The following is a 20,159-nucleotide window of genomic DNA, read 5'->3' as shown; positions in this document are numbered from 1 at the left end:
TGGTGTGTATTGTATGGTGTGTGTGTGTAGTGTGTGTGTGCAGTGTGTGTGTGTGTACTATGGTGTGAGTGTAGTGTGTGTGTGTGTTGTATGGTGTGTGTGTGTAGTGTGGTGTGTGTCTGTGTGTGTGTAGTATGGTGTGTGGTGTGGGTGTGTGTAGTATGGTGTGTGTGCAGTGTAGTATGGTGTGAGTGTAGTGTGTGTGTCTGTAGTATGGTGTGTGTGTGTGTGTCTGTGTGTGTGTAGTATGGTGTGTGTAGTGTGGTGTGGGTGTGTGTAGTGTGGTGTGGGTGTGTGTAGTATGGTGTGTGTGCAGTGTAGTATGGTGTGAGTGTAGTGTGTGTGTCTGTAGTATGGTGTGTGTGTGTCTGTAGTATGGTGTGTGTGTGTGTAGTATGGTGTGGGTGTGTGTGTAGTATGGTGTGTGTGTGTGAGTGTAGGTAGTGTGTGTGTGTGTGTGTGTAGTATGGTGTGGGTGTGTGTGTGTGTGAGTGTAGGTAGTGTGTGTGTAGTGTGTGTGTGTGTACTATGGTGTGAGTGTAGTGTGTGTGTGTGTGTGTGTACTATGGTGTGAGTGTAGTGTGTGTGTCTGTAGTATGGTGTGTGTGTAGTATGGTGTGTGTAGTATGGTGTGTGTGTGTGTAGTATGGTGTGTGTGTGTGTGTGTAGTATGGTGTGGGTGTGTGTGTAGTATGGTGTGTGTGTGTGAGTGTAGGTAGTGTGTGGGTGTGTACTATGGTGTGAGTGTAGTGTGTGTGTGTGTGTGTGTAGTATGGTGTGTGTGTGTGTCTGTGTCTGTGTGGGTGTGTAGTATGGGGTGGGTGTGTGTGTGTAGTGTGGTGTGTGTGTGTGTAGTATGGTGTGTGTGTGTGTGTGTAGTATGGTGTGTGTGTGTAGTATGGTGTGTGTGTGTGTAGTATGGTGTGTGTGTGTGTAGTATGGTGTGTGTGCAGTGTAGTATGGTGTGAGTGTAGTGTGTGTGTGTGTGTGTGTGTGTGTAGTATGGTGTGTGTCTGTGTCTGTGTGGGTGTGTAGTATGGGGTGGGTGTGTGTGTGTAGTGTGGTGTGTGTGTGTGTAGTATGGTGTGTGTGTGTGTGTAGTATGGTGTGTGTGTGTGTGTAGTATGGTGTGTGTGTGTGTGTGTAGTATGGTGTGTGTGTGTGTGTGTAGTATGGTGTGTGTGTGTAGTATGGTGTGGGTGTGTGTAGTATGGTGTGTGTGCAGTGTAGTATGGTGTGAGTGTAGTGTGTGTGTGTGTAGTATGGTGTGTGTGTGTGTGTGTAGTATGGTGTGGGTGTGTGTGTAGTATGGTGTGTGTGTGTGAGTGTAGGTAGTGTGTGGGTGTGTGTGTAGTATGGTGTGTGTGTGTGAGTGTAGGTAGTGTGTGTGTGTGTGTGTGTGTGTGTGTGTGTAGTATGGTGTGGGTGTGTGTGTAGTATGGTGTGTGTGTGAGTGTAGGTAGTGTGTAGTATGGTGTGTGTGTGTGTGAGTGTAGGTAGTGTGTGGGTGTGTGTGTAGTATGGTGTGTGTGTGTGTGTGTGTGTAGTATGGTGTGGGTGTGTGTAGTATGGTGTGTGTGTGTAGTATGGTGTGTGTGTGTAGTATGGTGTGTGTGTGTAGTATGGTGTGGGTGTGTGTGTGTGTAGTATGGTGTGGGTGTGTGTAGTATGGTGTGGGTGTGTGTAGTATGGTGTGTGTGTGTGTAGTATGGTGTGTGTGTGTTGTATGGTGTGTGTGTGTGTGTAGTATGGTGTGGGTGTGTGTGTGTGTAGTATGGTGTGGGTGTGTGTAGTATGGTGTGGGTGTGTGTAGTATGGTGTGTGTGTGTAGTATGGTGTGTGTGTGTAGTATGGTGTGTGTGTGTTGTATGGTGTGTGTGTGTGTGTAGTATGGTGTGGGCGTGTGTGTGTGTGTGGTATGGTGTGTGTGTGTGTGTAGTATGGTGTGGGTGTGTGTGTGTGTAGTATGGTGTGTGTGTGTGTAGTATGGTGTGGGGGTGTGTAGTATGGTGTGGGTGTGTGTGGTGTGGGGGTGTGTGTAGTATGGTGTGGGTGTGTGTGTCTGTGTGTGTGTAGTATGGTGTGTGTGTGTGTGTAGTATGGTGTGTGTGTGTGTGTGTGTGTAGTATGGTGTGTGTGTGTGTGTGTAGTATGGTGTGTGTGTGTGTGTGTGTGTAGTATGGTGTGTGTGTGTGTGTGTGTGTAGTATGGTGTGTGTGTGTGTGTGTAGTATGGTGTGTGTGTGTGTGTGTGTAGTATGGTGTGGGTGTGTGTGTGTGTGTAGTATGGTGTGGGTGTGTGTGTGTGTGTAGTATGGTGTGGGTGTGTGTGTGTGTGTAGTATGGTGTGGGTGGGTGTGTGTGTAGTATGGTGTGGGTGTGTGTGTGTGTGTGTAGTATGGTGTGGGTGTGTGTGGGTGTAGTATGGTGTGGGTGTGTGTGTGTGTAGTATGGTATGGGTGTGTGTGTAGTATGGTGTGGGTGTGTGTGTAGTATGGTGTGGGTGTGTGTGTAGTATGGTGTGTGTGTGTGTGTGTGTGTGTAGTATGGTGTGGGTGTGTGTGTGTAGTATGGTGTGGGTGTGTGTGTGTGTAGTATGGTGTGGGTGTGTGTGTGTGTGTAGTATGGTGTGGGTGTGTGTGTGTGTAGTATAGTGCGGGTGTGTGTGTGTGTGTAGTATGGTGTGTGTGTGTATAGTATGGTGTGGGTGTGTGTGTGTGTGTAGTATGGTGTGGGTGTGGGTGTGTGTGTAGTATGGTGTGGGTGTGTGTGTGTGTAGTATGGTGTGGGTGTGTGTGGGTGTGTGTAGTATGGTGTGGGTGTGTGTAGTATGGTGTGGGTGTGTGTAGTATGGTGTGGGTGTGTGTAGTATGGTGTGGGTGTGTGTGTGTAGTATGGTGTGGGTGTGTGTGTGTGTAGTGTGGTGTGGGTGTGTGTGTAGTATGGGGTGTGTGTGTGTGTGTGAGTGTAGGTAGTGTGTGGGTGTGTGTGTAGTATGGTGTGTGTGTGTGTGTAGTATGATGTGTGTGTGTGTGTGTGTGTGTAGTATGGTGTGGGTGTGTAGTATGGTGTGTGTGTGTGTGTGTAGTATGGTGTGGGTGTGTGTGTGTGTGTGTAGTATGGTGTGGGTGTGTGTGTGTGTAGTATGGTGTGTGTGTGTGTGTAGTATGGTGTGTGTGTGTAGTATGGTGTGTGTGTGTGTGTAGTATGGTGTGTGTGTGTGTGTGTAGTGTGGGTGTGTGGGTGTGTGTGTGTGTGTAGTATGGTGTGTGTGTGTGTAGTATGGTGTGTGTGTGTGTGTAGTATGGTGTGTGTGTGTGTGTAGTATGGTGTGTGTGTGTGTAGTATGGTGTGTGTGTGTGTGTAGTGGTGTGTGTGTATGTGTTGTATGGTGTGTGTGTAGTGTGGTGTCTGTGTGTGTCTGTGTGTGTGTAGTATGGTGTGTGTGTGTGTGTAGTATGGTGTGGGTGTGTGTGGTGTGGGGGTGTGTGTAGTATGGTGTGGGTGTGTGTGTCTGTGTGTGTGTGTGTGTAGTATGGTGTGTGTGTGTGTGTAGTATGGTGTGTGTGTGTGTGTGTGTAGTATGGTGTGTGTGTGTAGTATGGTGTGTGTGTGTAGTATGGTGTGTGTGTGTGTGTGTAGTATGGTGTGTGTGTGTGTGTGTAGTATGGTGTGTGTGTGTGTGTGTAGTATGGTGTGGGTGTGTGTGTGTAGTATGGTGTGGGTGGGTGTGTGTGTAGTATGGTGTGGGTGTGTGTGTGTGGGTGTAGTATGGTGTGGGTGTGTGTGTGTGTAGTATGGTGTGGGGGTGTGTGTGTGTGTGTAGTGTGGTGTGGGTGTGTGTGTAGTATGGTGTGGGTGTGTGTGTGTGTAGTATAGTGCGGGTGTGTGTGTGTGTGTAGTATGGTGTGTGTGTGTGTGTAGTATGGTGTGTGTGTGTGTGTGTAGTATGGTGTGGGTGTGTGTGTGTGTGGGTGTGTGTGTGTGTAGTATGGTGTGTGTGTGTGTGTGTGTAGTATGGTGTGTGTGTGTGTGTGTGTAGTATGGTGTGGGTGTGTGTGTGTGTAGTATGGTGTGTGTGTGTAGTGGTGTGTGTGTATGTGTTGTATGGTGTGTGTGTAGTGTGGTGTCTGTGTGTGTCTGTGTGTGTGTAGTATGGTGTGGGTGTGTGTGTAGTATGGTGTGGGGGTGTGTGTGTAGTATGGTGTGGGGGTGTGTGTGTGTGTAGTATGGTGTGGGGGTGTGTGTGTGTGTGTAGTATGGTGTGTGTGTGTATAGTATGGTGTGGGTGTGTGTGTGTGTGTAGTATGGTGTGTGTGTGTGTGTGTAGTATGGTGTGTGTGTGTGTGTGTGTGTAGTATGGTGTGGGTGTGTGTGTTGTATGGTGTGTGGGTGTGTGTGTGTAGTATTGTGTGGGTGTGTGTAGTATGGTGTGTGTGTGTGAGTGTAGGTAGTGTGTAGTATGGTGTGGGTGTGTGTGTAGTATGGTGTGTGTGTGAGTGTAGGTAGTGTGTGGGTGTGTGTGTGTGAGTGTAGGTAGTGTGTGTGTAGTATGGTGTGTGTGTGTGTGTAGTATGGTGTGTGTGTGTGTGTGTGTAGTATGGTGTGTGTGTGTGTGTGTGTGTAGTATGGTGTGTGTGTGTGTGTGTGTGTGTAGTATGGTGTGGGTGTGTGTAGTATGGTGTGGGTGTGTGTAGTATGGTGTGTGTGTGTGTGTGTGTGTGTGTGTAGTATGGTGTGGGTGTGTGTGTGTGTGTGTGTAGTATGGTGTGTGTGGGTGTGTGTGTGTGTGTGTGTGTAGTATGGTGTGGGTGTGTGTGTGTGTTGTATGGTGTGTGTGTAGTGTGGTGTGTGTGTGTGTGTAGTGTGGTGTCTGTGTGTGTCTGTGTGTGTCTGTGTGTGTGTAGTATGGTGTGGGTGTGTGTGTGTGTGTGTGTGGTATGGTGTGGGTGTGTGTGTGTGTAGTAGGGTGTGGGGGTGTGTGTGTAGTATGGTGTGGGGGGGTGTGTGTGTGTGTAGTATGGTGTGGGGGTGTGTGTGTGTGTGTGTAGTATGGTGTGGGGGTGTGTGTGTGTGTGTAGTATGGTGTGGGTGTGTGTGTGTGTAGTATGGTGTGTGTGTGTGTGTGTAGTATGGTGTGTGTGTGTGTGTAGTATGGTGTGTGTGTGTGTGTGTTGTATGGTGTGGGTGTGTGTGTGTAGTATGGTGTGGGTGTGTGGGTGTGTGTAGTATGGTGTGGGTGTGTGTGTAGTATGGTGTGTGAGTGTAGGTAGTGTGTGGGTGTGTGTGTGTGAGTGTAGGTAGTGTGTGTGTAGTGTGTGTGTGTGTGTGTGTGAGTGAGTGTAGGTAGTGTGTGGGTGTGTGTGTAGTATGGTGTGTGTGTGTGTGTAGTATGGTGTGGGTGTGTGTGTAGTATGGTGTGTGTGTGTGTGAGTGTAGGTAGTGTGTGGGTGTGTGTGTGTGAGTGTAGGTAGTGTGTGTGTTGTGTGTGTGTGTGTGTGTGTGTAGTATGGTGTGTGTGAGTCTGTGTCTATGTGGGTGTGTACTATGGTGTGGGTGTGTGTGTAGTATGGTGTGGGTGTGTGTGTGTGTGTGTGTGTAGTATGGTGTGTGTGTAGTATGGTGTGTGTGTGTGTAGTATGGTGTGTGTGTGTGTGTAGTATGGTGTGTGTGTGTGTGTGTAGTATGGTGTGGGTGGGTGTGTGTGTGTGTAGTATGGTGTGTGTGTGTGTGTGTGTGTGGGTGTAGTATGGTGTGTGTGTGTAGTATGGTGTGGGTGTGTGTGTGGGGGTGTGTGTGTGGGGGTGTGTGTAGTATGGTGTGGGTGTGTGTGTGTGTAGTATGGTGTGGGTGTGTGTGTGTGTGTGTGTGTGTGTGTGTAGTATGGTGTGGGTGTGTGTGTGTGTGTGTGTGTGTGTGTGTGTGTGTGTGTGGGTGTGTGTGTGTGTAGTATGGTGTGGGTGGGTGTGTGTGTGTGTAGTATGGTGTGGGTGTGTGTGTGTGTGTGTGGTGTGGGTGTGTGTGTGTAGTATGGTGTGGGTGTGTGTGTGTAGTATGGTGTGTGTGTGTGTAGTATGGTGTGGGTGTGTGTGTGTAGTATGGTGTGGGTGTGTGTGTGTAGTATGGTGTGTGTGGGTGTGTGTGTGTAGTATGGTGTGTGTGTGTGTGTGTGTGTAGTATGGTGTGTGTGTGTAGTATGGTGTGGTTGTGTGTGTGTGTAGTATGGTGTGGGTGTGTGTGTGTGTGTAGTATGGTGTGTGTGTGTGTGTAGTATGGTGTGGGGGTGTGTGTAGTATGGTGTGTGTGTGTGTGTCTGTGTGTGTAGTATGGTGTGTGTGTGTGTGTGTAGTATGGTGTGTGTGTGTGTGTGTAGTATGGTGTGGGTGGGTGTGTGTGTGTGTAGTATGGTGTGTGTGTGTGTGTAGTATGGTGTGTGTGTGTGTGTGTAGTATGGTGTGGGTGTGTGTGTAGTATGGTGTGGGTGTGTGTGTGTGTGTGTGTGTAGTATGTTGTGGGTGTGTGTGTGTGTGTGTAGTATGGTGTGGGTGTGTGTGTGTGTGTGTAGTATGGTGTGGGTGGGTGTGTGTAGTATGGTGTGGGTGGGTGTGTGTAGTATGGTGTGGGTCTGTGTGTGTGTAGTATGGTGTGGGTCTGTGTGTAGTATGGTGTGGGTGTGTGTGTGTAGTATGGGGTGTGTGTGTGTAGTATGGTGTGTGTGTGTGTGTGTGTAGTATGGTGTGGGTGGGTGTGTGTGTAGTATGGTGTGTGTGTGTGTGTGTAGTATGGTGTGGGTGTGTGTGTGTGTGTGTAGTATGGTGTGGGTGGGTGTGTGTGTGTAGTATGGTGTGGGTGGGTGTGTATGTGTAGAATGGTGTGTGTGGGTGTGTGTAGTATGGTGTGGGTGTGTGTGTGTAGTATGGTGTGGGTGTGTGTGTGTGTAGTATGGTGTGGGTGTGTGTGTGTGTGTGTGTGTGTGTGTAGTATGGTGTGGGTGTGTGTGTAGTATGGTGTGGGTGTGGGGGTGTGTAGTATGGTGTGGGGTGGGTGGGTGTGTGTGTGTAGTATGGGTGTGGGTGTGTGTGTGTGTAGTATGGGGGTGGGTGTGTGTGTGTGTGTGTAGTATGGTGTGTGTGTGTGTGTATAGGGTGTGTGTGTGTGTAGTATGGTGTGGGTGTGTGTGTGGGTGTGTGTAGTATGGGTGTGGGTGTGTGTGTGTAGTATGGGTGGGTGTGTGTGGGTGTAGTGGGTGGTGTGGGTGTGTGTGTAGTATGGTGTGGGTGTGTGTGTGTGTGTTGGTGTGGGTGGTGTGTGTGTGTGTAGTATGGTGTGGGTGGGTGTGTATGTGTAGTGTGTGGTGGGTGTGTGTGTGGTGTGGGGTGGTGTGGTGTGTGTGTGTGGTATGGTGTGGGTGTGTGTGGGTGTGTGTGGTGTGGGTGTGTGGTGTGTGTGTGAGTGTTGTTGTGTGTGTGTAGTGATGGTGTGGGTGTGTGTGTGTGGGTGTGTGTGTGTAGTATGGTGTGTGTGTGTGTGTGTGTGTGTAGTATGGTGTGGGTGGGTGTGTGTGTAGTATGGTGTGTGTGTGTAGTATGGTGTGGGTGTGTGTGTGTGTGTAGTATGGTGTGTGTGTGTGTAGTATGGTGTGGGTGTGTGGCTGTGTGTGTGTAGTATGGTGTGGGTGTGTGTGTGTAGTATGGTGTGTGTGTGTGTGTGTAGTATGGTGTGGGTGTGTGTGTGTGTGTAGTATGGTGTGTGTGTGTGTGTGTAGTATGGTGTGGGTGTGTGTGTGTGTGTGTAGTATGGTGTGGGTGTGTGTGTGTGTGTAGTATGGTGTGTGTGTGTGTGTGTGTGTGTAGTATGGTGTGGGTGGGTGTGTAGTATGGTGTGGGTGTGTGTGTGTAGTATGGTGTGTGTGTGTGTAGTATGGTGTGTGTGTGTAGTATGGTGTGGGTGTGTGTGTGTGTGTGTAGTATGGTGGGGGGTGTGTGTGTGTGTGTAGTATGGTGTGGGTGTGTGTGTGTGTGTAGTATGGTGTGTGTGTGTGTGTGTGTAGTATGGTGTGTGTGTGTGTGTGTGTGTGTGTAGTATGGTGTGGGTGGGTGTGTGTGTGTAGTATGGTGTGGGTGGGTGTGTGTGTGTGTAGTATGGTGTGGGTGTGTGTGTGTGTGTGTAGTGTGGGTGTGGGTGTGTGTGTGTAGTATGGTGTGTGTGTGTGTAGTATGGTGTGGGTGTGTGGGTGTGTGTGTGTAGTATGGTGTGGGTGTGTGTGTGTAGTATGGTGTGTGTGTGTGTGTGTGTAGTATGGTGTGTGTGTGTGTGTGTGTGTGTGTGTGTGTAGTATGGTGTGTGTGTGTGTGTGTGTAGTATGGTGTGGGTGTGTGTGTGTGTGTGTAGTATGGTGTGGGTATGTGTGTGTGTGTAGTGTGGGTGTGGGTGTGTGTGTGTGTGTGTGTGTGTGTGTGTAGTATGGTGTGGGTGTGTGTGTGTAGTATGGTGTGGGTGTGTGTGTGTAGTATGGTGTGGGTGTGTGTGTGTGTAGTATGGTGTGTGTGTGTGTGTAGTATGGTGTGTGTGTGTGTGTGTGTAGTATGGTGTGTGTGTGTGTGTGTGTGTGTAGTATGGTGTGGGTGGGTGTGTGTGTGTGTAGTATGGTGTGGGTGGGTGTGTGTGTGTGTAGTATGGTGTGGGTGGGTGTGTGTGTGTGTGTAGTATGGTGTGGGTGTGTGTGTAGTATGGTGTGGGTGTGTGTGTGTGGGTGTGTGTAGTATGGTGTGTGTGTGTGTTGTATGGTGTGGGGGTGTGTGTGTAGTATGGTGTGGGTGTGTGTGTAGTATGGTGTGGGTGTGTGTGTGTGTAGTATGGTGTGTGTGTGTGTGGGTGTGTGTGTAGTATGGTGTGTGTGTAGTAGGGGTGTGTGTGTAGTATGGTGTGGGGGTGTGTGTGTGTAGTATGGTGTGGGTGTGTGTGGGTGTGTGTAGTATGGTGGGGGTGTTTGTGTAGTATGGTGTGTGTGGTGGTGTGTGTGTGTGTGTGTAGTATGTGTGTGTGTGTAGTATGGTGTGTGTGGGGGTGTGTGTGTAGTATGGTGTGGGGGTGTGTGTGTAGTATGGTGTGTGTGTGTAGTATGGTGTGTGTGTGTAGTATGGTGTGGGGGTGTGTGTGTAGTATGGTGTGGGTGTGTGTGTAGTATGGTGTGGGTGTGTGTGTAGTATGGTGTGGGTGTTTGTGTAGTATGGTGTGGGTGTTTGTGTAGTATGGTGTGGGTGTGTGTGTGTAGTATGGTGTGGGTGTGTGTGTAGTATGGTGTGGGTGTGTGTGTAGTATGGTGTGGGTGTGTGTGTGTGTGTAGTACGGTGTGGGTGTGTGTGTAGTATGGTGTGGGTGTGTGTGTGTAGTATGGGTGTTGGTGTGTGTGGTGTAGTATGGTGTGTGTGTGTGTGTGTGTGACTAGTATGGTGTGTGTGTGTGTGTGTAGTATGGTGTGTGTGTGTGTGTAGTATGGTGTGGGTGTGTGTGTGTGGGTGTGTGTAGTATGGTGTGTGTGTGTGTTGTATGGTGTGGGGGTGTGTGTGTAGTATGGTGTGGGTGTGTGTGTAGTATGGTGTGGGGGTGTGGGTGTAGTATGGTGTGGGTGTGTGTGTAGTATGGTGTGTGTGTGTGTAGTATGGTGTGTGTGTGTGTGTAGTATGGTGTGGGGGTGTTTGTGTAGTATGGTGTGGGTGTGTGTGTGTGTGTAGTATGGTGGGGGTGTTTGTGTAGTATGGTGTGTGTGTGTGTGTAGTATGGTGTGGGTGTGTGTGTAGTACGGTGTGGGTGTGTGTGTAGTATGGTGTGGGTGTGTGTGTGTAGTATGGTGTTGGTGTGTGTGTGTAGTATGGTGTGGGTGTGTGTGTGTGTAGTATGGTGTGTGTGTGTGTGTGTGTAGTATGGTGTGGGTGTGTGTGTAGTATGGTGTGGGTGTGTGTGTGTGTGTGTGTGTAGTATGGTGTGTGTGTGTGTTGTATGGTGTGGGGGTGTGTGTGTAGTATGGTGTGGGTGTGTGTGTAGTATGGTGTGGGTGTGTGTGTAGTATGGTGTGGGTGTGTGTGTAGTATGGTGTGTGTGTGTGTAGTATGGTGTGTGTGTAGTATGGTGTGGGGGTGTTTGTGTAGTATGGTGTGGGTGTGTGTGTGTGTGTAGTATGGTGGGGGTGTTTGTGTAGTATGGTGTGTGTGTGTGTGTAGTATGGTGTGTGTGTGTGTGTAGTATGGTGTGGGGGTGTGTGTGTAGTATGGTGTGTGTGTGTAGTATGGTGTGGGGGTGTGTGTAGTATGGTGTGTGTGTGTAGTATGGTGTGTGTGTGTAGTATGGTGTGGGGGTGTGTGTGTAGTATGGTGTGGGTGTGTGTGTAGTATGGTGTGGGTGTTTGTGTAGTATGGTGTGTGTGTGTGTGTGTAGTATGGTGTGTGTGTGTAGTATGGTGTGGGTGTGTAGTATGGTGTGGGTGTGTGTGTAGTACGGTGTGGGTGTGTGTGTAGTATGGTGTGGGTGTGTGTGTGTAGTATGGTGTTGGTGTGTGTGTGTAGTATGGTGTGTGTGTGTGTGTGTGTAGTATGGTGTGGGTGTGTGTGTAGTATGGTGTGGGTGTGTGTGTGTGGGTGTGTGTAGTATGGTGTGTGTGTGTGTTGTATGGTGTGGGGGTGTGTGTGTAGTATGGTGTGGGTGTGTGTGTAGTATGGTGTGGGTGTGTGTAGTATGGTGTGTGTGTGTGTGTGTGGGTGTGTGTAGTATGGTGTGTGTGTGTGTTGTATGGTGTGGGTGTGTGTGTAGTATGGTGTGGGTGTGTGTGTGTGGGTGTGTGTAGTATGGTGTGTGTGTGTGTTGTATGGTGTGGGGGTGTGTGTGTAGTATGGTGTGTGTGTGTGTGTGTGTAGTATGGTGTGGGTGTGTGTGTAGTATGGTGTGTGTGTGTGTAGTATGGTGTGTGTGTGTGTGTAGTATGGTGTGGGGGTGTTTGTGTAGTATGGTGTGGGTGTGTGTGTGTAGTATGGTGTTGGTGTGTGTGTGTAGTATGGTGTGTGTGTGTGTGTGTGTAGTATGGTGTGGGTGTGTGTGTAGTATGGTGTGGGTGTGTGTGTGTGGGTGTGTGTAGTATGGTGTGTGTGTGTGTTGTATGGTGTGGGGGTGTGTGTGTAGTATGGTGTGGGTGTGTGTGTAGTATGGTGTGGGTGTGTGTAGTATGGTGTGTGTGTGTGTGTGTGGGTGTGTGTAGTATGGTGTGTGTGTGTGTTGTATGGTGTGGGTGTGTGTGTAGTATGGTGTGTGTGTGTGTGTAGTATGGTGTGTGTGTGTGTGTAGTATGGTGTGGGGGTGTGTGTAGTATGGTGTGTGTGTGTAGTATGGTGTGTGTGTGTAGTATGGGGTGGGGTGTGTGTGTGGTAGTTGGTGTGTGGATGGTGTGTGTTTAGTATGGTGTGGGTGTTTGTGTAGTATGGTGTGTGTGTGTGTGTCTAGTATGGTGTGTGTGTGTGTGTAGTATGGTGTGGGTGTGTGTGTGTGGGTGTGTGTTGTAGATGGTGGGTGTGTGTTGTAGTATGGGGTGGGGGTGTGTGTGTAGTATGGTGGGTGGTTAGTGTGTAGTGTGGTGTGGGTGTGTGTGTAGTATGGTGTGTGGTGGTGTGTGTGTAGTATGGTGTTGGTGAGTGTGTGTAGTATGGTGTGGGTGTGTGTGTGTGTAGTACGGTGTGTGTGTAGTATGGTGTGTGTGTGTGTGTAGTATGGTGTGGGGGTGTGTGTGTAGTATGGTGGGGGTGTGTGTGTAGTATGGTGTGGGTGTGTGTGTGTGTAGTATGGTGTGGGTGTGTGTGTGTGTAGTATGGTGTGGGTGTGTGTGTGTGTAGTATGGTGTGGGTGTGTGTGTGTAGTATGGTGTGGGTGTGTGTGTAGTATGGTGTGGGTGTGTGTGTAGTATGGTGTGGGTGTGTGTGTAGTATGGTGTGGGTGTGTGTGTGTAGTATGGTGTGGGTGTGTGTGTGTGTAGTATGGTGGGGGTGTGTGTGTAGTATGGTGTGGGGGTGTGTGTGTAGTATGGTGTGGGTGTGTGTGTGTGTAGTATGGTGTGGGTGTGTGTGTGTGTAGTATGGTGTGGGTGTGTGTGTGTAGTATGGTGTGGGTGTGTGTGTAGTATGGTGTGGGTGTGTGTGTGTGTAGTATGGTGTGTGTGTGGTATGGTGTGGGGTTGTGTGTGTAGTATGGTGTGGGTGTTTGTGTAGTATGGTGTGGGGGTGTGTGTAGTATGGTGTGTGTGTGTGTAGTATGGTGTGGGGGTGTGTGTGTAGTATGGTGTGTTTGTGTGTGTAGTATGGTGTGTGTAGTATGGTGTGGGGGTGTGGGTGTAGTATGGTGTGTGTGTGTGTGTGTGTAGTATGGTGTGTGTGTGTAGTATGGTGTGTGTGTGTGTGTATGTAGTATGGTGTGCGTGTTTGTGTAGTATGGTGTTGGTGTGTGTGTGTAGTATGGTGTGGGTGTGTGTGTAGTATGGTGTGGGGGTGTGTGTGTAGTATGGTGTGGGGGTGTGTGTGTAGTATGGTGTGTTTGTGTGTGTAGTATGGTGTGTGTAGTATGGTGTGTGTAGTATGGTGTGGGTGTTTGTGTAGTATGGTGTGGGTGTTTGTGTAGTATGGTGTGTGTGTGTAGTATGGTGTGGGTGTGTGTGTGTAGTATGGTGTGGGTGTTTGTGTAGTATGGTGTGGGGGTGTTTGTGTAGTATGGTGTGGGGGGTGTGTGTGTAGTATGGTGTGGGGGTGTGTGTGTGTAGTATGGTGTGGGGGTGTGTGTGTAGTATGGTGTGTGGTGTGTGTGTAGGGTGGGGTGGGTGTGTGTGTGTGTAGTATGGTGTGGGTGTTTGTGTAGTATGGTGTGTGGGTGTGTGTGTAGTATGGTGTGGGGGTGTGTGTGTAGTATGGTGTGGGTGTGTGTGTAGTATGGTGTGTGTGTGTGTAGTATGGTGTGTGTGTGTGTGTAGTATGGTGTGGGGGTGTTTGTGTAGTATGGTGTGTGTGTGTGTGTAGTATGGTGGGGGTGTGTGTGTAGTATGGTGTGTGTGTGTGTGTAGTATGGTGTGTGTGTGTGTGTAGTATGGTGTGGGGGTGTGTGTGTAGTATGGTGTGGGGGTGTGTGTGTAGTATGGTGTGTGTGTGTAGTATGGTGTGTGTGTGTAGTATGGTGTGGGGGTGTGTGTGTAGTATGGTGTGGGTGTGTGTGTAGTATGGTGTGTGTGTGTAGTATGGTGTGTGTGTGTAGTATGGTGTGGGGGTGTTTGTGTAGTATGGTGTGGGTGTTTGTGTAGTATGGTGTGGGTGTGTGTATGTAGTATGGTGTGTGTGTGTGTGTAGTATGGTGTGGGTGTGTGTGTAGTATGGTGTGGGTGTGTGTGTAGTACGGTGTGGGTGTGTAGTATGGTGTGGGTGTGTGTGTGTAGTATGGTGTGGGTGTGTGTGTAGTATGGTGTGGGTGTGTGTGTGTAGTATGGTGTTGGTGTGTGTGTGTAGTATGGTGTGGGTGTGTGTGTGTGTAGTACGGTGTGTGTGTAGTATGGTGTGTGTGTGTGTGTAGTATGGTGTGGGGGTGTGTGTGTAGTATGGTGTGGGTGTGTGTGTGTAGTATGGTGTGGGGGTGTGTGTGTGTGTAGTACGGTGTGTGTGTAGTATGGTGTGTGTGTGTGTGTAGTATGGTGTGGGGGTGTGTGTGTAGTATGGTGTGGGGGTGTGTGTGTAGTATGGTGTGGGGGTGTGTGTGTAGTATGGTGTGGGGGTGTGTGTGTAGTATGGTGTGTGTGTGTGTGTAGTATGGTGTGGGTGTGTGTGTGTAGTATGGTGTGTGTGTGTGTGTGTGTAGTATGGTGTGGGTGTGTGTGTGTAGTATGGTGTGGGTGTGTGTGTGTAGTATGGTGTGGGTGTGTGTGTGTAGTATGGTGTGGGTGTGTGTGTGTAGTATGGTGTGTGTGTGTGTGTGTAGTATGGTGTGTGTGTGTGTGTAGTATGGTGTGTGTGTGTAGTATGAGTGTGTGTGTGTGTATGTGACCCAGTTCCTGCCTGTTAATAAATAAACACTTCTGCTAATAAATAACGTGTCCTGAGGAGCGGTTATGTTCCAAATCCACCTTCATCTCCACTCAGATGTGAAGGACACGAGTGTACTGGACATCCTGCTGTGTGTGGTCACTTTCCCTCACACTGCTGCTGTATGTTAGCCGTCTGTGTTCCTGAGTCCAGCTGTGTGTTTGCTCTGTGTTCAGGTTCAGTACATCGACCTCAGGGATCGCTTCGATGGAGACATCAGGACGCTGGAGATCCTGCTGGACATAGTGAAGGTCATGCACCCCAGCTTCGGTTTCCGCTGGGTCCTAAAGGTCCGTGTGAGGTCGTGTTCCTGTGGAGGAACCTGGTTATATTTAGTGAACGTTCAGGACCCAGTCTCACTGCTGGAGCAGAATGCTCAGTGTGTGTGACTCTTTACAGGACCTGAAGGGAACCTTGGCTCAGGAGCTGGACTTCGAGAACGAGGGCAGGAACTCGGAGCGATGTGCCGAAGAGCTCAAGCACTTTAAATTCGTTGTCATACCCAAAGTGTTCTGGGATCTGACCAGTAAGGTACAGAGATTACACCGAGTCAGATACACTGATATTCTGATACACACTGTATTATCAAAAGTTTTGGGATGCCTGTCTTTACATGCACATGAATGTAATATGGAGTTGTATATAAGGCTTTCCACAAGGTTTAGGAGTGTGTTTTATGGGAATTTTTGACCGTTCCTCTAGAAGCACATTTGTGAGGTCAGGCACTGATGTTGGACAGTCATCCCAAAGGTGTTCTGTGGGGTTGAGGTCAGGACTCTGTGCAGGCCAGTCAAGTTCCTCCACACCAAACTCACTCATCCATGTCTTTATGGACCTTGCTTTGGTCACTGGTGTACAGTCATGTTGGAACAGGAAGGGGTCATCCCCAAACTGTTCCCACAAAGAGCATGAAATTGTCCAAAATGTCTTGGTATGAAGCTGAAGCATTAAGAGTTCCTTTCACTGGAACTAAGGAGCCGAGCCGAACTCCTGAAAAACAACACCTGAACGCAATGATCTGGAGGGGTGTCCCAATACTTTTGGCTGTTTGGTGTATATTTAAATCATTTTTGAGTGACGTGATGGAGTTACTCTGGAGTTGATTGTTTTTCTCTGACAGTACTGAGCGTTTTAATCCTCTTGCACCTCATCTATTTACGCTCCCGTTCCTGAAACCTTACTTCCTGTTCTCTCTCGTTCCTTCCCTCACCAGACACCTGAAGAGTGTAAGAGAATAAAAATCCCATTAGTGTGAAACCGAACAGATTCACAGTGTGATCTCTGTCCTGAGGAAGTTCCTCACCTCTGATACTGGAGACTCCTTCCATTAAAGTTACACATGAACTTCTCCTTCCTTTTAGCAATGATTACATTATGTTTCTGTGAAGGATGCTGTTGCTATGGAAACGCCCAGGTTATCAGAGCCTGCTGTTAGAGAGAATTAATCAACACCTCATCCTGAACATACAGAGCGTGTGTTAAATAATTATAATAAATATATAAACTAGAGATATCATGATGAAATATCTAATGACATGAGCAGATTTCTGGAAGATTCTAAAACATGAATAAATCACAGTATTATAACTGGTTATAAAGTGTAACAGACGCACACTGATCCTCAGCTCTGCTCCTAACACCAGCGCGTCCTCACGGCCGAGTTCTGCCAAGGCTGTAAGATCAACAACATCCAGGAGATCAAGAGGCAGGGCCTGAGTTTAAAGGACGTGAGTAACACACACTTCAGGTTTATTATTATTGTTATTATTATTATTATTATTATTATTAGTATCCTCAGAGAATTCCTCTTTCTGATCCTCAGACTGCGGATAAATTCATCAGGACTTTCGCAGAACAGATATTTTACACCGGCTTTATACACGCAGACCCACATCCTGGAAACGGTACCGAGTGTGTGTGTGTGTGTGTGAGAGAGGTAAAGGAGTGTGTGAGTGAAGGAGTGAAGGAGTGTGTGTGAGGTGAAGGAGTGTATGTGAGGTGACGGAGTGTGTGTAAGGATTGAATGTCCCCGTAATGATAGGAATACAAGACAGTGGAGAGATTGGATTGGTCATTATATAAAAATTGTGTTTTTGTGTTTGTGTGTGTGTTTGTGTTTGTGTGTGTGTGTGTGTGTGTGTGACAGTGTTGGTGAGAAGAGGTCCTGATAAAAAAGCAGAACTTGTTCTCTTGGATCACGGACTTTATGAATGCCTCAGCAAAAGGTACCCGCCCACGAGCTCATTAATATTCATGAGCAGCTCATCAGTAATGTACACAGTGTGCTCTGTTCTGTGTGTAGATCTGTGTGTGTGTGTGTAGATGTGTGTGTGTGTGTAGATGTGTGTGTATGTGTAGATCTGTGTGTGTGTAGATGTGTGTGTGTGTGTGTGTTTTTCTGTAAAGTTGTGTTGAATTTCCGTTTCAGTGACCGGGCCGCTCTGTGTCAGCTCTGGCGCTCCATCATCCTCCGAGACGAAGCCGCCATGAAGAGATACTCCAATGACCTCGGGGTCAAAGGTCAGCTTGTGCATTAGTCCATTTACTGACTGAAGTGTTTAGTTATCTAGCAAGATGTTGAATATTTATATATATATATATGCTGGAGTGTTTAATTAATGAATGGAATAGTGATGTAAATACTGCATCATTAATGACTTTTACCTGACTTTCTTGCGTGTATCAGACTATTTCCTGTTCTGCGAGATGCTCCTTCAGCGGCCCATCAACATGCGTGAGCTAGGTCTGGGGAACATCCTGAGCCGCGAGGAGACGTCGTACATGCGCAGCATGGCCGCCCGGCGCTTCGACAGCATCATGGAGGTTCTGAAAGCTCTGCCTCGGCCCATGCTGCTCGTCTTCCGCAACATCAACACCGTGCGCAGCATCAACATAGCACTCGGGGCTCCTGTGGACCGCTACGGCCTCATGGCCAAGAGGTGACAACATTCCACACTCCACTATACACTCTATAGAGTACAGTAGAGTACAGGACAATAGAGTAGAGTATTAATCCCTGGGGTAAATTTGGTGTCACAGTCAGAACACAAGAGTAAGAGTGAGGACTAGGACTTAACACCAGAGCATCACATGATAGAAAGTACACAATAAACACCACAAACATCACAACAAACATCACAATAAACACCACAAACACCACAATAAACACCACAAACACCACAATAAACACCACAAACATCACAACAAACATCACAATAAACACCACAAACATCACAATAAACACCACAAACACCACAACAAACATCACAATAAACACCACAAACATCACAATAAACACCACAAACATCACAATAAACACCACAACAAACATCACAATAAACACCACAAACACCACAACAAACATCACAATAAACACCACAAACATCACAATAAACACCACAAACATCACAATAAACACCACAAACATCACAATAAACACCACAACAAACATCACAATAAACACCACAATAAACACCACAAACATCACAATAAACACCACAAACATCACAATAAACACCACAACAAACATCACAACAAACACCACAATAAACACCACAAACATCACAATAAACACCACAAACATCACAACAAACATCACAATAAACACCACAAACATCACAACAAACATCACAATAAACACCACAAACATCACAATAAACACCACAAACATCACAATAAACACCACAACAAACATCACAATAAACACCACAAACACCACAATAAACACCACAAACATCACAATAAACACCACAAACATCACAATAAACACCACAACAAACATCACAACAAACACCACAATAAACACCACAAACATCACAATAAACACCACAAACATCACAACAAACACCACAAATTCTACAGATAAATATTCATCTTCACTAAAACACATCACTGCTTTATTACAGTCACTTACAGTGTTAAAGCAACTGAGGTTCCAGAATGCAGCCTCACCCTGTCGTGTGTGTGTGTGTGTGTTTCAGTGCTGTGCGAGGTTGGGGTAAGTCCAGAGCAGACGAGTCGCGGCTCCTGCCCCGGGTCACTGTGTTCCGCTGGGTGTGGAGTTTCTGGGAGGATGTGAAGTTTGAATGCGCTTTAAGGTCAATTTCATCAAATGTTTTATTGTGACTTTTACACTATTAACACTCTGTTCTTAAAGAAGTGTGTGTGTGTGTGTGTGTGTGTGTGTGTTACAGGTCGGAGAAGATAATGATGAGTCTAACACGCTGTGTCCTGCAGCTCCTGTGCTACTGCGGTCTGGTCTCACTCGATCAGGACGTTTATCAGTACCTCAAATAACCAAAGACTCCAGACTCTCACCACCTTCCTCTCTCTCTGTGTCCAGTAGAGATGTTTGACCTCTGGGTCATGTCCCGTCTTCTGGCCTTCACATTTATTTTCCTTTTTTTTTTTTAAATATAAATTAAATGATTCATTATGCAGTCAACATGATGCAGATTGTTTGTGCTTCAGCCACCACTGACTTTGGATCAGTGGTGTATCTAATATTTAATAATAACAATAATGATGATGATAATAATTTCTTTAAAAGCATCTTGTCCGTGTGTCTAATCAGAAGTGATGTGATTAGTGGAATGAAGTAAACCTGTGTATTAATTTAACAATGAAAAAGATCTGCTACAATCATCCCCTGAACATCGAGTGGGTAAAGAGGGGATTAGTCACAGAGAGACCAACGAGGAGAACGTGAAGGAGCTGAGAATCTGTCCATGGGATGAACCTACGGTGGCTGAGGAGTTCAAAACAAATCCAAAAGGCAGAGTGGAAAAGGTAGGTATATTGTGCGATTGGAATTCTGACCTCTGATTGGACGAGACATCGGTCACTCAGGATATACAGGAAGTAGGAAATTGTGTATCTAACTTTATTTCTTGTACATGTGTGGAGTTCTGCCCTCACTTTACACCATTTTGAAGAAAATAACAAACATATATATTTATCTCTATAGGAAAATGGAGTTCATTCAGCGCTACTGTGAGGAAGGACGTTCATATGGTCAGTGTGATGGATATACTGATAGTGTATCATGGAGTAAAGATTAGTTTGTGATCTCTAAAAACACACCAGGAATGTTAGGAAGAGCAAACTATTCCAGATTAAAGGATGTAAGGAGCGCTATAAGAGCAGAGCTGTGTTCATACACACACCAATCCACTTTCTACTGCTGCAGCTACTGCTGGACTTCCTGTAGATCCTGAGTGACCCGTGTCTCGTCCAATCAGAGGGAAGAATTCCGTTCACATTCACTACACCTAGCTTTTCCGCTCCGTCTGAATCGTCCTTATTTGTTTGGATTTGTTATTGTGTGTTGCTTTTCTCGGCCAGCGTAGAAACACGACCTGGACACGAGTTTGCTGAAAGACGCAGACAGTCGGAGAACCTCGTCCTCTCTGTGAAGCATGCTGGTGGTAGCAGCTCTTAGGAGCTCAGCTTCTTCTCCTGACTAATCCCCACTTCTACTGTGTCATTGGCTGCTGTTTTTCTTCTCATTTTTAAGAACAGATCTAACAGATGGAACTCCAGGGTGGAATTGATGATATTTCAGAACTTTGTCCCTCGCTCATTTAGGTCTCCATCACGCTGTGTGTTTGGAGACGTTCTCACAGATTCCTGGCAGATCAGCGAGTTCCTTCGCCTGAATTGCGTGGCTTCTGATCCCAACGGTTTCACAGCCGTGTGGGGGGTGTGGGGGTTATGAGGGGGCAATACTTACACAAATCAGAACTTTTACATTATTTCAGCTGATTATTATGGGATGTTTTTTTTGTGTAGATCTCTGTCCCAGAGAGAAAGAGAGAGAGAGACAGAGAGAGAAAGGGAGAGCGAGAGACAAAAAGAGAGAGAGCGGAGGGCTTTGGGGGGCAATATTTATACAAATCAGAGCTTTTATTTTATTATAATTATTTCCGCTGACTATTATGGGATGTTTTGTGTAGATTTCTGTTCCAGTCCCAGTTTGTAACACTACACCAGGTGGACAGTGGTAGGGGTGAATACTTATGCACAGCAGCAGGGGTCACTGCAGTGTTTTATTGGTTTTTTTAAA

General features: G+C 47.3%; 1 protein-coding gene across 3 annotated transcripts in view; it reads left to right on the top strand.

Annotated features, from left to right (window-relative positions):
• Positions 1-18,539, top strand: part of adck5 (aarF domain containing kinase 5) — a 26,775-nt gene extending 8,236 nt beyond the window's left edge. For 2 of the 3 annotated variants that reach the window (XM_058377201.1, XM_058377203.1), the window contains 9 exons: positions 14,272-14,385; positions 14,495-14,626; positions 15,739-15,822; positions 15,894-15,999; positions 16,242-16,320; positions 16,524-16,615; positions 16,782-17,034; positions 18,076-18,192; positions 18,289-18,539. In XM_058377201.1, the coding sequence (XP_058233184.1) occupies positions 14,272-14,385; positions 14,495-14,626; positions 15,739-15,822; positions 15,894-15,999; positions 16,242-16,320; positions 16,524-16,615; positions 16,782-17,034; positions 18,076-18,192; positions 18,289-18,391 (1,080 nt within the window). In that variant the 3' untranslated portion in view covers positions 18,392-18,539. The remainder of the gene's footprint in view (positions 1-14,271; positions 14,386-14,494; positions 14,627-15,738; positions 15,823-15,893; positions 16,000-16,241; positions 16,321-16,523; positions 16,616-16,781; positions 17,035-18,075; positions 18,193-18,288) is intronic. The other variant, XM_058377202.1, reaches the window with a different exon arrangement.
• Positions 18,540-20,159: the final 1,620 nt, after the last annotated feature.

This window comes from Hemibagrus wyckioides, linkage group LG24, assembly GCF_019097595.1.
Source record: "Hemibagrus wyckioides isolate EC202008001 linkage group LG24, SWU_Hwy_1.0, whole genome shotgun sequence".
Classification (NCBI taxonomy): Eukaryota; Metazoa; Chordata; class Actinopteri; order Siluriformes; family Bagridae; genus Hemibagrus; species Hemibagrus wyckioides.
Note: the sequence above shows the minus strand (reverse complement) of the source record. Positions and strands in the feature narration are given on the sequence as shown.